We start from the raw sequence: 15,454 nt of genomic DNA, 5'->3' as shown, positions 1-15,454 counted from the left end.
TTTTCCCTAATCAATATAAGTGATCATTTGGTAGAGAGTACACTTTGACTTTTTTTCCTTTAAACACATAACCACTCCCCACCCCAGCGCATATGCAACAGGTCTTGTCAGTTTGGTATCTGGTTGTAACTGTTCAAAAAGAAAGCAGTAGAGTCAATCATCTTGGTTCTCATTCTGATTGGAGGGGGGAGAAAAACCACTGGATATAAGCATGTATATGAGCTGATCAGGTTCCCTGGGTCAGTGTGGCAAGAACCCTAGGAAACAGGAAACAAGGTGGAACAATCCACTGGGTTTAAGGTTGTCACCAACTTATTTTCAAAAATTGTCCAAATAAAGCAGAGCTTCTCTTCAAGAGAGCAATGTGTCCTACTTCGAAATTACCTTCAGAAGGCTATTGTGAGTCTGGGAATGAATCAGGTTCACAATTGCCTATCTTCTCTCCTCTGTTGATGGAGGTGGTACCAAAAGTTTTAGTGGAATCAACCAGAAATAAAGACCTGAGAACAAGTGGTGATACCAGCTGGCTGTTGAAATCAAGACCACCCCCTTCCCAGAAGATGAAGTTCCAAAGCCCCTGATGCTATGTAGAGCCTAATTTAATCCAGGGGAGAGAAAGTGGGCAGAGTGGGTCCCCCGCCCAGTTCTTCTTTAGACAGATTTTTTAAAGAAGTAGTCGGACACAACTGAGCAACTTCACTTTCACTTTTCACTTTCATGCATTGGAGAAGGAAATGGCAACTCACTCCAGGGTTCTTGCCTGGAGAATCCCAGGGACGGGGGAGCCTGGTGGGCTGCCATCTATGGGGTCGAACAGAGTCGGACACGACTGAAGTGACTTAGCAGCAGCAGCAGTGAATATTAATGATGGAGAGAAACAGTCTAGTGCAAATCCGTCTGAATGAGCACGTTTCGTTTTCTCTGCTACCCTCATGCCATCATCTAGGAAATACACCTAGCCTTCTTACATGCACCTTTGAGTGCGTATGTACATACCTGGTTCTTCTTTTCTAAGTTAGTTGTGGAATAGCCTGGTGTCTATGTGAGAACTGGCGGTGTTTCTCAAAGAGGAGTATTGTTAGCATTGGGGACAGGAATTTTTATTGAGGGGAACTGTCCCACATATCTCACAATGTTCCACACCCATGCCCCACCCAACAAATGTTGGTATTACCTTTATTATCACCCAAGTCAATATGATAAATAAAAATACCCCCACATTTTTCTAGATGTGCCTTGGTGGGAGAGGTGGCAACCTCTCCCCTTCCTCCCCTTTCTTTCTTTCTTTGTGCCAAAAAGGATTTAAAGGAGGCAATTCATGGGACTGATTGGCAAATAGTGCTTTCACTTGCTCCCTACTGTTCTTAGAAACAGTTTTTAATTTTTAAAAACAGATCATATTTTTAATTCAGGGATTTTATAACCTTGCTGATGGCTTTTTCAAAAAAGAAAAGACATGTTTTTGGTTCCACTTTATATCCACTGGTTTTTCTCTTTAAAGACAGTCTTAATGGTAGAGGTAAAATAGTTTCCTTGTAAGGATTAATCATCAAAATCAGTTTTTATATGTGGCTAGGCCCCTTATAATTTTTTTTTTTTAAGCATTGCCTAATTCTTCAAAAGGCAAACCTTCTACATTCATTATTTTTCTAATCTGAGGCCTTTCACATCAGCAAATATTCTCACACCAAATGCTGTTAACATAAGCATGTGTGTACTTTTGATACATTTCCTTATTCTGTTTCATCTGAAACAGACATTTTTGAATGATGAAACAGGAAAACACGAGACGGTGCAGGTTGGATGGAAATGGGTTAATACTGTGAGGGTCGCAAATGTGTTAAGTTTAAGGGAAAAAAAATGAATTGAAATTAGGGAGGAAAGGATTTTCTAAAAGGGCTGTGAAATAATTAATTGTTTTGTAGGAGATGGCCTTTCCATGTAGGCAGAGCATTTTCTCTTCACTTCTTTCTGAAGAGACAGTCAAATAGAGAATCTCGTCTCTTAATTAGAAAGAAAAATACTCATCAAACACATCTCATCACTGGAGAACTAATGACTCACAGCTGTTAGTCTGAAAGGGCAGGCTTTTTTTCCTGAATAGTAGGAAGTGTTAATCATTTTGGATGAGATTTCTTTTTTAAAATATACTGTAGTTTGCAGAAGAATAGGATATTCAATATTCCAACTTAAATGATTTTTTTTTTGAAGCGTGCTCCCCCAGAGATACTCTCCTGTGCCGCAGTGAATGATCCTTGAGTGCAGGCATCTTCCACTGCACTTCAACGCGAGCATCAGTGGATGGGATGAGGTAGATGGCCCAGTCTTGCCAGGGACTCTTAAAACCCCAGGCTCAAAGAAAGAGAAATCAGACATCTTGTGCCTCCTAAGAAATGGTGTTGCTGTAAAACCTGAATATTTCGATTTATACACTCTACTTCATATAATTTGCCTTATTTAAATGTAAGTGAAAAGCCCTGGTCCACCTTCATCAGCTTCTGAGTAGAAAGGGTCTTTTTGTTTGTTTAATCTTCACGTGAAAAAGTAAGGCCTTTTTTTTTTTTGGTCTGTAAAATGTAATTGGCTCATTCATTTTCCAGTCTTTGCCTTTACAGACACCTTGCTAACCTCTTGTAAACATTTTGGACAGAAGAAAACCCCACTTAATAAGAACCTTCTGAATAGCTGACTTTGATTATGCAGACAGTGACGATAAGGAATAATGAAATTGGCTCCACAAAACTCATTCTGATCATTAGTGTTTGACCTCTTTGCCATGCCAAACTGTTACCAGAGCACCTGAAAGTGGTATTCCATTTCTTTGCACTATTGCGAAAGTGGTTATCCCAGAGCAAGAGGAAGCAGGAGAAATAAAGTCTACAAATTGAATCATCAGTCCCTAAATAATTGATGCCTTCAGAGCATCGACACTCACTGTGAGGTCCTTTACCTTAGAGGCAGTGGAGCATTGTGGGAAATCACGCTGGACTGGGAGTCAGCCGACTCTGCCGCTCAGTGGAGGGTGTCCCTGGACAAGTCTCAACCTTCTCGTTCTGTTTTCCCCTTTGTAAAATGAAAATAGTCTCAGCCTTCCAAGCCTGTCATGTGGGACTTGCCCTCCAAAGTTCACTTTATGCAGTGTGATATGATACTTGTTAGGACAAATTATGTCATTTACCTTTCAGATTTTCAAAAGAGCCGTTCGGAATACTTATGGTTAAAATATAGGTTGCTCTTAAAGCCTGGCCCAAATAGATATTGAAGGATTGTGTTTTGTGATGTTAGTGATAAAAATCATAGGCAAGATAACACTGATTTAGCTAAAAGGTATCTGGATTTAAAAGCTAAAAAGTTGTGGACAGGAATTGACATTCATGAAATTGATTGTTCAGAACAAGATACTTTTATATCTAAGGGCATGAGGTTGTTAAAAAAATTGTTAACATTTAAAAACTTAATTTTTTCAATTCAAGACTTCACAAAATCTATAATGTGTGCTAATGTTATTTACCAGCACCAGTGAGTCTCCATAAAGATCTAGATCTTTCTTTCTCTGATTACTAGTAAAAAAAAAATCACTGCAACCCCTCTTAAGTTTAATACTTATGACTTCCTTCCAGCAAACTTTCTTTCCAGACCACACAGAAACCCCTCTTAGAAACACCACCCATCTTCTGTAACTGCTCAGAGAACAATTATCATGTTGACTTATCTTGGAGTATTATTTTATAAAGTCTCTGTAATTTTTCAGAAATAATTTTAAATATGAAAAGCATAAATTGATAGTACATACATTAATACACTATTTTGTAATAAGCATTTTGACATGTATTATTATCACTTGTTGCCCACAGGCAACTTGTGAAATAGGTATTACCATCTTCATTTTATAGATGATAGACTAAAAGAGAAGAGAAAAACTGACCTGCCCAAGGTCTTATGATGATCAAATAGCAGAACTAGAGATAAAACCACTTCTTCAGGCTCCTGGTTCAGACCATGTTTTATTATAGGGCACTGTCTCCATGGAGAGAATATATGTCAGCTAACATTTGCTGTATAACCACTCCATTGGTGGTGCAAAGGAACGGCCATTCGTTTAGTGATGATTCTGTAGGTGAACAAGCCAGATCAGGTTCAACCGAATATTTATTTTGTTCTCCTCCAGGCTCAGTTATGTATCTGTGCTCAGCTTCTGATCAGTTAGGCAGCTCTGCCTCTGGATACGTCTGGATCCTGGGGCAACGGAGACAACTGTGTCACATGTCTCTCATTCAGCAGACTAGCCTGTGCTTCTTGACATGGTGGCTCAGGGTTTGAAGACAGCAGAGGGGAAAACCCAGTGAGCAAGTACTGTTTAAGCCTCTGTTCAGCATTTTTGCAACTCTTCCCTTGGCCAAAACAAGTCCTATGTCTAAGCTCAGTGTCATCGTGGGAGAGTATTTCAAAAGGCCTGAATACAAGGAGACTTCAACAAATTGGGGTTACTACTGCATCTAATCACTATAAGTTAAATATAAAAATACTGAAAATGGCACTCACTTCATCATCTCTTCTATGGTAGTTGACTTAGCTTTCTAAACATAGCTCTTTTGCTTGAATCCCTTCTATGGATGCTAAAGTGGTATAGGAACAGTGATGAGCTACAAGAGCATCAAAAATGTTACCTGTAGTGTGAGCCAATATATTCCTGCTTGTAATAATAACTAGTGCTTATTGGGCATCTTATAGGTCTAAGCACTAGGCTAATTCCATCTCAAATCTGTAAATAGTGTAGTTTCCATTTTTCAGAAGATAAAGCTAGGAATATTCTAGTAACTAACCTAAAGTCACATAGTTAAGGACTAGTGAACATTGATACAAGCGTGGGCCTCGTTCACACACCCGTGCTCTTTCTTGAGCACCACACTGCAGAAGTTTCTTGAGGGATTCCCACAGTCATGGCTAACAGTCCAGGGAAGATTAACAAAGAGCTTCTACTGTCCAAAATAATGTGTAAAACTCACAATGTCCTTTTTCTAATGAAAAAGGTTGTATGTACTTAGTACCATTTGACTAATGTCCCATGGAGATTTTGTGATATAGAATTTTAATTGTAAATCACAGCCATCTAGTGATTTGAGAAAGAAAACCAAGTTCTTGTAACAGTTTGCGTTTCTAAAGAGCAAGGCAAACAAATGTAGGACTGAAATGTTTTATTTTGAATGGAGTCATGGATTTTATGAAAGTTATATATAGATAGCCCAAGTTTCCTTATTAAAAGTGTTGGGAGGAGAGAGAGGAAAAGTCAAGGAGACTGTGACAAAGAGAGGAAAAATAAGGAAAAGATGTCATACATGGTGATGAAGTCAAGGGAAATTAAACACTGTACAAATGTGTAGAAGTCCTTATTGCCTAGTTTAACCTGGAAAGTGAAAGTTGCTCACTCATGTCCAACTCTTTGTGACCCCATGGACTATACAGCCCGTGGAATTCTCCAGGCCAGAATACTTGAGTGGGTAGCCGTTCCCTTCTCGGGTTCTTCCCAACCCAGGGATAGAGCCGGGATTCCCTGCATTGCAGATGGATTCTTTACCAACTGAGCTATCACAGAAGCCCTAGTTTAACCTGGAGAAATTCTATAATCGCCAGATCCTCTTTCCATGTCCCATGCAGGCATAAAAGGTTTCTGGATATATGGGTTGGGAAAATCCTGGGCATTTTATGGTTTGTATTTATGTTCTGTGGATGTGTCAGTGATTTTTTTTTTAATTGTTTTGGTCTCACTTTAGTACATTATCTCTCTCTCCCTCTTTTTTTACCCAAACCTATGAAAAAGTGTGGTCAGGACCAAGGACAGATCCTGCATTGTCTTGGCCTCCAAGTTTCTCTGGGCTGCTTTCTTTTTCTGCTGCCCTCATGAGACATTCAAGACCCATCCAGGAGTGTTTGGGTTTTTTATAGGAAAAAGGAAAGGATCCTATCTTAGTGCAGGTGGGCTCCAGGGAGGAAAAAATAAAATAGCTTCAGTGTGGAGAGAATAAGCTAAAAGGCCCCTTCTTGCTTTGAGGGTTCTCTTTCTTAGAGGATCATCACCATTAACAAGAATTAGTATCATCACTAGTACTGTAGAGAATAATTGCTTTTTTCTTACTGATTCTTAGCAATGTGAATCCAGAGAGTGTGTCTTATCCTAATTTTGAACACCTAGTATTATATAGCACATAGATGTTCAATAAATATGTTTTATTGTTAATCTGTGTTCATACTCTTTTTTTAAATTGATGTTTGATTGACCTATAATGTTATATTATTGTCAAGGGTTCTACATAATGATTCAATGCTTGTATATATTGTGAAATGATCACCACAGTAAATCTAATTACCATCCCTCACCATACATAGTTATAAGTTTGTTTATTTTTTTTGATGAGGACTTTTAAGATTTATTCTTTTAGTGACTTTCAGATATGTACTACAGTATTATTGACTACAGTCACCATGCCATCCACAATATTCCCATGGCTTGTCATTTTATAACTGGAATTTTGTAGCTTCTGACATCCTTAACCCATTTCACCCAGCTCCCTCACTTTTGGCAACTACTGATCTGGGTTTTTTTGTTATTTTTTTGTTCATCTGGTTTCTTTGTTTTCCCCCTGATTTTTTTTTTTTTTTTGGCTGCACCACAGGGCATGTAGAATCCTAGTATTTCAACCAGAGATTGGACCTGTGCTTCCTGCAGTAAAAGCATGGAATCTTAACCACTGAACTGCCAGCAAAGTCCCTGTTGTTTTATCTATTTGTTTTGTCTTTAGATGCCACATAAATGTGAGATCATAGGGTGTTTGTCTTTATCTGAGTCATTTCACTAACATGATTCACTTAGCATAACACCCTCTGGGTCCATCTTGGTTGTTGCAAATGGCAGGATTCCATTCTTTTGATGGTCAAATAGTATTCTATTGTATACATAACATCTGTATCCATTCATCCATTGATGAACACTTAGACTATTTCTATATCTTGGCTGTTGTAAATAATGCTGCAATAAACATGAGGGCACATATATTTTCTTGAGTTAGTATTTTCATTTTCTTCACATAAATACCCAGAAGTGAATTACTAGATCATATGGTAGATGTGTTTTAATTTTTTGAGGAACTTCCATACTGTTTTCCCAGTGGCTGTACCAGTTTGCATTCCCACTAATAGAGCATAAAGGATCCCTTTTCTTCGCATTCTTACCAACACTTTCTATTTCTTGCGTTTTTTATAATAGCCATTCTAACAGATGTGAGGTGATATCTCAGTATGGGTTTGATGTGCATTTCACTGATGATTAGCATCTTTTCATGTGCCTATTGACCCTCTGTATGTCTCCTTTGGAAAAATGTCCATTCAGATCCTCTGCCCATTTTTTAATCAGTTTGCTTGGTTTTTGGCTATTGAGTTATATGAATTTTTGAACATCAACCCCTTATCAAATGTATATTAATAATTTACAAATATTTTCTCCCAGTCAGTCGATTGGCTTTTCATTTTGTTGATGATTTGTTGTTTCCTTTGCTGAGCTTCTTAGTTTGATATAGTCCTACATGTTTATTTTTGCTTTTGTTGCCTCTGTTTTAGAAATCAGACCCAAAAAAATCATACTGAAGATCAGTGTCAAGGAGCTTACTGCCTGTGTTTTCTTCTAGGCATTTTACGGTTATAGAGCTTAACATCCAAGTTTTTAATTTGTTTTGAGTTGATTTTTGCATCTGGTGTAAGATAGTCTGATTTTATTCTTTTGCCTGTGGCTGTTCAGCTTTCCCAACAACATTTACTGAAGGAACTTTCCTTTCCCAAAAGAAGAGAAAATTACAGGCCAGTTTCCTTGATGAACACAGATGCAAAAATTCTCAACAAAACATTAGCAAACTGAATCCAGCAATACATTAAAAAGATCATGTACTATGATTGAGTAGGATTTATTCCAGGGGTGCAAGGCTGCTTTGGTATCCATAAATCATCAACCAATAGGATATAAAATGTTAATAAAGGCTAAAATGCATATGATCATCTCAATAGATGCAAAAAAAGCATCTGACAAAATTCAGTATCCATATATGATAAAAAGAACTCTCAACAAAGTGAGTGTAGATGCAACATACCTCAACATAATAAAGGCCATATATGATAAGCCCACAGCTAACATACTCAATAGTGAAAAGCTGAAATCTTTTTCCTCTAAGATCAGGAACAAAACTAGGATGCCTACTTTGCTGGGTTTATTTTACAAAGTGTTGCAAGTCCTCCCAAGAGTAATTAAGCAAGAAAAAGAAAAGTCATCCATATTGGAAGAAATAAGTAAACCTGTCACTATTTGTGGATGACATGGTTTTATATATAGAAAACCCTACAGAGTCCTCAAAAAAAAATTGTTAAATGAATTCAGTAAAGTTGCATGACACAAAGTCAACATATAAAAATATATTACAGTTCAGTGCACTAACAATGTACTATCAGAGACAGAAATTAAGAAAACAATCCCATTACAGCTGCATCAAAAAGAATAAGATACTTAGTAATAAATTTAATTAAGGTGAAATACCTATCACTAAAAACTACAAGACACTGATGAAAGAAATTGAAGATACAAATAAATGGAAAGCACCATTCTAGGCTCTGGGGATAGAATGTGAGCTAAAAGGAAAAGTCCCTATCTTTAAAGAGCTTATATTTTAGTGATTGTCTAAATTTTACTAATAAATATGCAAAGAATTAATACGAATCCTAGCCAAAAATAATTCTCTCTTTTATATGTGTTGATGTCTGTCAAATTTGCCTTAAATCACTTCCTGAATAAAGTACATTTTTAAGATGCATTTTAATAGAATAATCATAGCCATCAGTTATAATTTGTGTCATCTTTAAATATATTACATATATTTCAAAAATTAAATGGAAATATTTTCCTTTTCTGGAAATCTTTATACTTCCCTGGTGAAAGAGAAGATATGGCTCATGTTTCATGCATTAACATATTTGAGATTTTTCTTATTCAGGAACTTGAATCTATAGTTACCATGTAATTCTGTCCAAAATTCATTTCTTGGGTTACTAAACCATTATTTATGCTTTTTGGTGTCCATGTGAGTTATGAATATAAAAGAATCCAGTAAAATATACAGTCTTCAAAATTTAATGTCACATTAAAAAAAAAAACCCTGATGGTACAGTGATGTCATTTAAAATATTAAAGAAGGGTTGTTAGTGGTGATCAGGTCTACAGAGCTCTGTTGATAACTGAACACACTGAAGTAGAGTGACTTTCTAAGGCCCAGAACCTGTCTTCTGGCCCATGGGCCAGGGGTCCCTCTGCCACTCTGGACAGGTTTCTTTTCTCTGCAGTTTGAATAGGCTGTGGGCTTCTCTGAGGTTTGTTAAGAAAGCTGCAAACAGCCCGTGCTGCTGTACTTGGTGTGAGGGTTCTTAGGGCACTGCTCCTCGCTCTTCTGATCTGTCAAATGCAAGATACCAGTGTGACCCCAACCAGCCGGCTCAAATTCCCAGTTGTACTCTGGTTCAGCTAAATCTTAGCAGACAGATACTTTCTAGCTTTCACTATTAGAATATGTATTTCCTAAGGGCCTCGGTTGATAAATAGTTAATTTCATCAGTTTTGTAAAATATTGATATTGTTTACACGGTCATTTTTTTTGAGCACTTACTGAGTACCCAGTGTGTTAAACCTTAAACACATTTCAACTGTTAATTCTCACAACCTCTCAGGGGGGACACTCTTAGGATTCCCATTTTACATAAGAAACTAAAGGGAAGAGAGGTACCATGCCAGAGGTTAGAGGACTAGTTACCTTTAGGGGTGGAATCCAGCTCTCAACTACCTTCTGACTTAAACTACCTTAATTTGGCAGCAGGGGCCACAGACCGAGAGAATTTAGATGGTCTGTGCAGGGTTATAAGAGTCTGGTGAGGAATGAGAGTGAGTCACACTTTATGTACATCGCTGGTTATTTCACTACACAGATGCTCTTAGAATGGTTTCTTCTGCCAGCCCAGGTGAGTCTCTAATCTTACATCCTTCTTACAGTTTAAAAAACCATTTACATACTTAGACAAGTAGGTAGTTTTAAAAGATAATTAGAGTAGACATTTAAAATTTCCCTTTGACAAAATTACTCCGTTTTTAAAATAGCTGTTGGATTTCTACGGTAAGGCTGAATGTTTTTACACTTGTTGGGAGCAGTGCTTTTATTCATCATGTGAAATCTTGAGGACTCTCTCGGTGTAGATGTGGTATTTTCATCTGCCTGTTATGCTTGTTACGTTGTATTATCCAAGTGAGATTTTTTTTAAAAGCCCTGATGTTAAATGGTGATTCATCCTTTATCATTAAGGCAGATATACCGTTTATTTCTGACAACGCAGTGAAGCTCATTTTGCTGACTTTTTTTTTCAAACTTGATTTCGTCCCTTCTAACAATAATTTCACTGGAGGAGAAAAATTAAAATTGCCCCATTGACAATGTGATAATATCAGTTTTCCTTCAGAGAAATTCAACAAAGTGAAAATCTTCATGATTTTCCAGGGGTCAGTTGTCCTTTTAGAAAAAGTGCCTAACAAGTTCTCAAGGCTTTGTTTTCAAGATAAATAAATCTTTCCGTTCTGCAAATTTGGTTGTGTGTTTTTGGTTTTGAAATGCAGTATGGATAAGAGAGTCCATTGAGTGAAATTCAAAGTTGACTCATCTTTTTCTTTGCTCTTTTCTCTCCTCAGCTCTTTCTCTTTGTCGTCTGGAACTTTGAGCTCTACATGATACCACTGGTTTTGTTGTTACTACTGACATGGAACTACTTCTTGATAATATCAGGGAAAGATAACAGGCAACGTGATACAGTAAGTCTCTTACTTTCTTATTTGTATGTGTTTTTGTTCTCATTCTTAGTCTCCCTGGCAAGATCAACATTGCATTTGGTTTTGCACACCAGAAATTCTGTCTATAAATACTCAAGTTTGACAGAAAGTTTTCCCAGTTCTAAACTAACAACTCTTTGGTTCTAACACAATGTATTTGCCTATTTTTAACATTACTCATTTTGGTAGGAACTAAAGTTGAGAATACACTGAAGAATGAGTTATGATTTTTAAGTATAAATTGTTGAGTCCAAGTGATTATTTCTTTTTATTCTCCTTAGTTGTGTTTATGTTTCAATGAATCCTGAGTTAAGATATAATATTGCAAAATTTTCTGTTTGGTCAGACCAAGTGAATGTATTTCATTTAAGACATTTCTCTGTGGTCTGCCATTGGAGGGAAGGAAGACTTGATGGTTGTTGGCCTAGATAAGTGCAAAAAGTACCTTAATTCAATGTTCATTCATTGAACAACAGCAAATATACTTATCTGTGTCAGGGGTATATTAGGATACTGGCTTGTGGATCAAGACCTTTTGTTTAACCCAGGGAAAGTTATACTGAACTTACCTGTGCTCTTTGACATTTTTGAAAATTTTTAGAATGTGTGAGATGACCTTTTATCTCTCACAGAGTTTTAGATTGAGAAATAGAAGCTAGCCATGTTATAATCATGTTTGTAATTCTCCCACCAGCTTTCATTTCCTTAGATTATCTGTCACTACACCCCAACCAAACTTAACAGCTTCCAAAACCTCCTCATAATTAAATAAACACAAATGTCTTATCCATCTAGAACATTCAAAGTTTTAATAATATACAGCTGTTGAGAGTAATGTAAGGGTTTTTCAAACATGAAAATCTATTTGCTAGCTATTAGTCCACATCAGATTGCATTGATTCTTTTCTTATTTGCCATTAAAAGCCTCCATTTGACTTCTAATCAAGACTTTTGCCAACTATTGTGCCCATAATGATGCAAGAAACAGACCTATTTGATCATAAGTTTAGTAGTATTATATACTACTTTATTATAAAGTAGTACATAGTATAGTTAGCATCATAATGTTTGCACAGACATACCTATGACATAAAAGAATTTTCCTTTTTAATAACTCAAGCACAATATACTTTCAATGGTTACAAAAGAAAAATATATACTTTTTGAGATAATTTTCTTTAACATCAAAGTAAAAGAAAAATCCAGATACACAACTACAAAATAGATGGCGGAGTTGCCAACAACAACCACGTTTATTTCCCTATACTATTTGTATATATTTCTGTCTCTCTCATGAGGTTATAAATTTGAAGTGGCGGACTATTCATCTTTGTACTTGCCACCATCTCTAGCGTGTTTTATAAGTTAGAAATGTTCAAACTTTTTTCGTAAAGCTTATCAAACCAAACATGAGATTTCTCTGAGAGATTTTAATGGTTAGACAGCGTCAACAGACGAGAAGTTATTATTATTATTGGCAAGGATTTTGCGGATATATATTTAACTTGCACACTGAGAGACAAGTCCCACATGGTGTCATGGGGACTAATAGGTACTTCTGTCAATTAATCCAGGATGTTTTCTTTAAGAACATAGTACTTTTTTAGGCAATTGCTTTTTTGTTCCATTTATTTCTGGGAAATTGTTGAGAGAGAAGAAAATCTACTTTTCATTCAGTTGCCTTGAGACAAATTTGCAAATAATAATGTTTGTAAATAAGAAAAAGTGGTAATTTCATTTCAGCTTCTTAAGCCTACGAGGGGGCTTATCTTCAATATTTAGTCATTGGTTTGACTATTCTCAGTTAAAAAAAAAAATTCTGAAACTATAGACTTTGCTTGCTATTTTCTTCAAAATATACCAGTCTTGGCTGGAAAGGTCTACTTTTAGAGGGAAAGTAATGATATAAGGTAACCCCTTTTACTTCAAATTCTCGGAGAATTTTTATAAGCCTATTGAAAAGTTATGTATCATGCAAATTTTTCTGCTGCTCTTTTCCCCCCAAAATATAACTCCAATATGGTAATTACGCATCTTTCCTTGTTGGCACATCTCTGACAGAATCTCCCTTTTAGCCATGGACAACATTTTATTCCCCAGCACAGCCCACTGTGAAATGTTCTTTAGTCTAACTTGCATGGAATGCCAACTGCACTCCATAACTCCCAGTAATTGCCTTTTATTTGCCCAAAACACACATATCCACATATTCTGTTCTTTCTAGGCACCGGAGCAGCAATCACAACGTTTCATTCAGCTTCTCATTCACTGGCTCAGTTGAGACCTTACGTAACTCTTCAATCCAATTTGTCTAATTATGTGTTTTCTTCCATACCCAGCTGTGCATTTGAACTGGTTGCTCCTTTTGAAAAGAAACCTGAATTATACTTTGCTGGTTATAGATTACATACACACGTGTATATACATATATATTCATATACATATATGTACACATATGTCTATATTCACATTCATATGTATGTAAATTAAGGGAAAGTGTTCGTAGGGGTGGCCATGCTGTGCCTAAAAACTACTTATCTACTGCGTAGTGGAAAGCACTGAAAGAATGGTACTTTGTCCTAAATCCCTATTGCTTTCCCCAAAACAATGCAGAATTTTTCAGCATGTGTGAAAACTTGAGGGAATCTCTAAAGTGCATAAATCATACTGTTGGCTGATTCTAAACCAGGAAACTTTCTGTTTTAGGAGAAGGGGATTTAGGGGTGGAGGGGAATATTCTGTCAGGCACAAAAAAAATCATCTGTACATTATTCAGCTGAGAAAATCCAACTAGGATGAAAATCATAGAAGAAAAACAAATCAAAATGAACCTCAAGTTTGTGTGGCAAAGAGCAAAAATGAGATAGTATTTCCATGACATAAAAGAGAGAAAAGGAAATGAATACTGTAAAAGATTAAAAAGTATATAGATGGGTAAAAATTCTGTCTTCAAAATATTAATGGGTAGTTGAGATTAATACTAAAATAGGAAAGGATTTCTTTGTATATTGTTTATTAGGGAGACCACTTCCATTTTGGAGACTTAGGATCACAGGAACTTAAATCCCCTACTTTTTCCTCACCGTGGTGTCTGTTTTACTTTGATGAAAAAAATGAGATCTAATCCTTGCCAAGTACGTTTTGTGGCACTTAATGAGCAGAACTCGTTGAGGAAAGGATAAAGAAACAGCCATTCCAATGATATAGACTTAGAGTTGCACTCGAGAAAGAGGTATGGTTAGCAATGGTATTTTGCCTCCATTATCTCTCAGTCAGACTTGTTGAAAATAAGCAATTCTTGATCTAAATCTATCTATACTCAGACCATGACATTAAACTTTCTAGCATAAGAATTGTTAGACTTTTCCAGAGGAAACTGTTTAATATAAACTTCATTCAGAGATGTCTCTGGCATGAACAGGATATAAAGATAGGACTATCATACTTCTCTTGGTTTGAGCCATCACTGCAGAACCAGGGGGAAATCGCCCCTGTAGTGCCCATTAGGCTGGTACCAACTGTCCACAATACAGTTACTATAAACTGAGATTTCGTAGAAGTACATGCCAAGAAGTGGTCTTTACTTTGGAGTTAAAAATTACCAAGTCTTCATCACGCCCTGGGCACTGTGTTAGGCAGTCCTTCAAGCATGGCTACAAGAATGCTTCCTTGAGAGAGAGCAAATCAAGTCTCAAGATATAAGAAATGGGTTGGCCAAGCAAACCAGAGCTCTGTTACACTCGCTCAGAGACAAATATCATTATACTACCTTACATACAGGGAAACAGGGTAGAGAGACTAAAAGCTCCAAAGGCACACGGTCAGTCCAAAAGTGGCTGAGAGGGAATTAGGATCTGCCAGTCTTTCTGAAGTTTGCACTCCTTACCTCCAGTCCATTAAATTTCCTCTTAGAGCTATCGTTTGGTCTATTCCAGGTCTTCCTGGGTACCTTTTAAGCACATTTCTCCATTACACTTCAGAATAGTCAGTAGGAGGAACTCTACCTTTGAGCAGACAGATTGTTTGAAAACCCTCATTTTCCCCACTCTACCCCCCCCCCCCCGTCTTCTCCTCACCTCTCATTCAGGAGAGGAGCAGGTACCTATTCAGCCTCTTGGATTTATCAAATATCCTGTTAAACCTTTTAGAAGCCTGGTCTCTTTGAATTCTTTATAATAACAATGTCAAGTAGATGATTCTAAATGATTGTATCCTCATTTTATGAACGGGGAAATTCAAACTCAAAGAGGATCTCCGTAGAGTAAGTGGGACTCAAGCCTAGCTCTGCCCTGTCCTGAAAACTCAGGTTATCTCTGTGGTGCACGTTCGGGCGTGCCTTTAACCAAGCCATCACTTTCCAAGTGTCTGGAGCCTTACAGAGACTCCTAGGCATCCCCAAATTCCTTCCTGTGAGGTACCTGGTGATCTCTCAACAATGGGTACTGGTCACATTTGACTCCAGGTGACCCCACTCATTTAAAAAAAAAAAAAACTTCATGACCTGGAGGAGTACTTTCCTCCACCCAGATGAGTATGGGGAGAGTAAATCAGTGA

At 37.1% G+C, this 15,454-nt stretch overlaps 1 protein-coding gene across 31 annotated transcripts in view; it reads left to right on the top strand.

Moving 5' to 3' along the window:
• The window catches only part of MCTP1 (multiple C2 and transmembrane domain containing 1), a 721,660-nt gene that overhangs the window by 610,924 nt on the left and 95,282 nt on the right, over positions 1 to 15,454 (top strand). For all 31 annotated transcript variants that reach the window (XM_086413169.1, XM_086413151.1, XM_086413144.1 and 28 more), the window contains one exon: positions 10,763 to 10,882. In XM_086413169.1, coding sequence (XP_086269295.1) covers positions 10,763 to 10,882 — 120 coding nt within the window. The remainder of the gene's footprint in view (positions 1 to 10,762; positions 10,883 to 15,454) is intronic.

Source organism: Bos grunniens, chromosome 7 (genome assembly GCF_055505025.1).
Source record: "Bos grunniens cultivar Pamir isolate PY7600 chromosome 7, Bosgru_T2T1.0, whole genome shotgun sequence".
In the NCBI taxonomy this organism is placed as follows: domain Eukaryota; kingdom Metazoa; phylum Chordata; class Mammalia; order Artiodactyla; family Bovidae; genus Bos; species Bos grunniens.
Note: the sequence above shows the minus strand (reverse complement) of the source record. Positions and strands in the feature narration are given on the sequence as shown.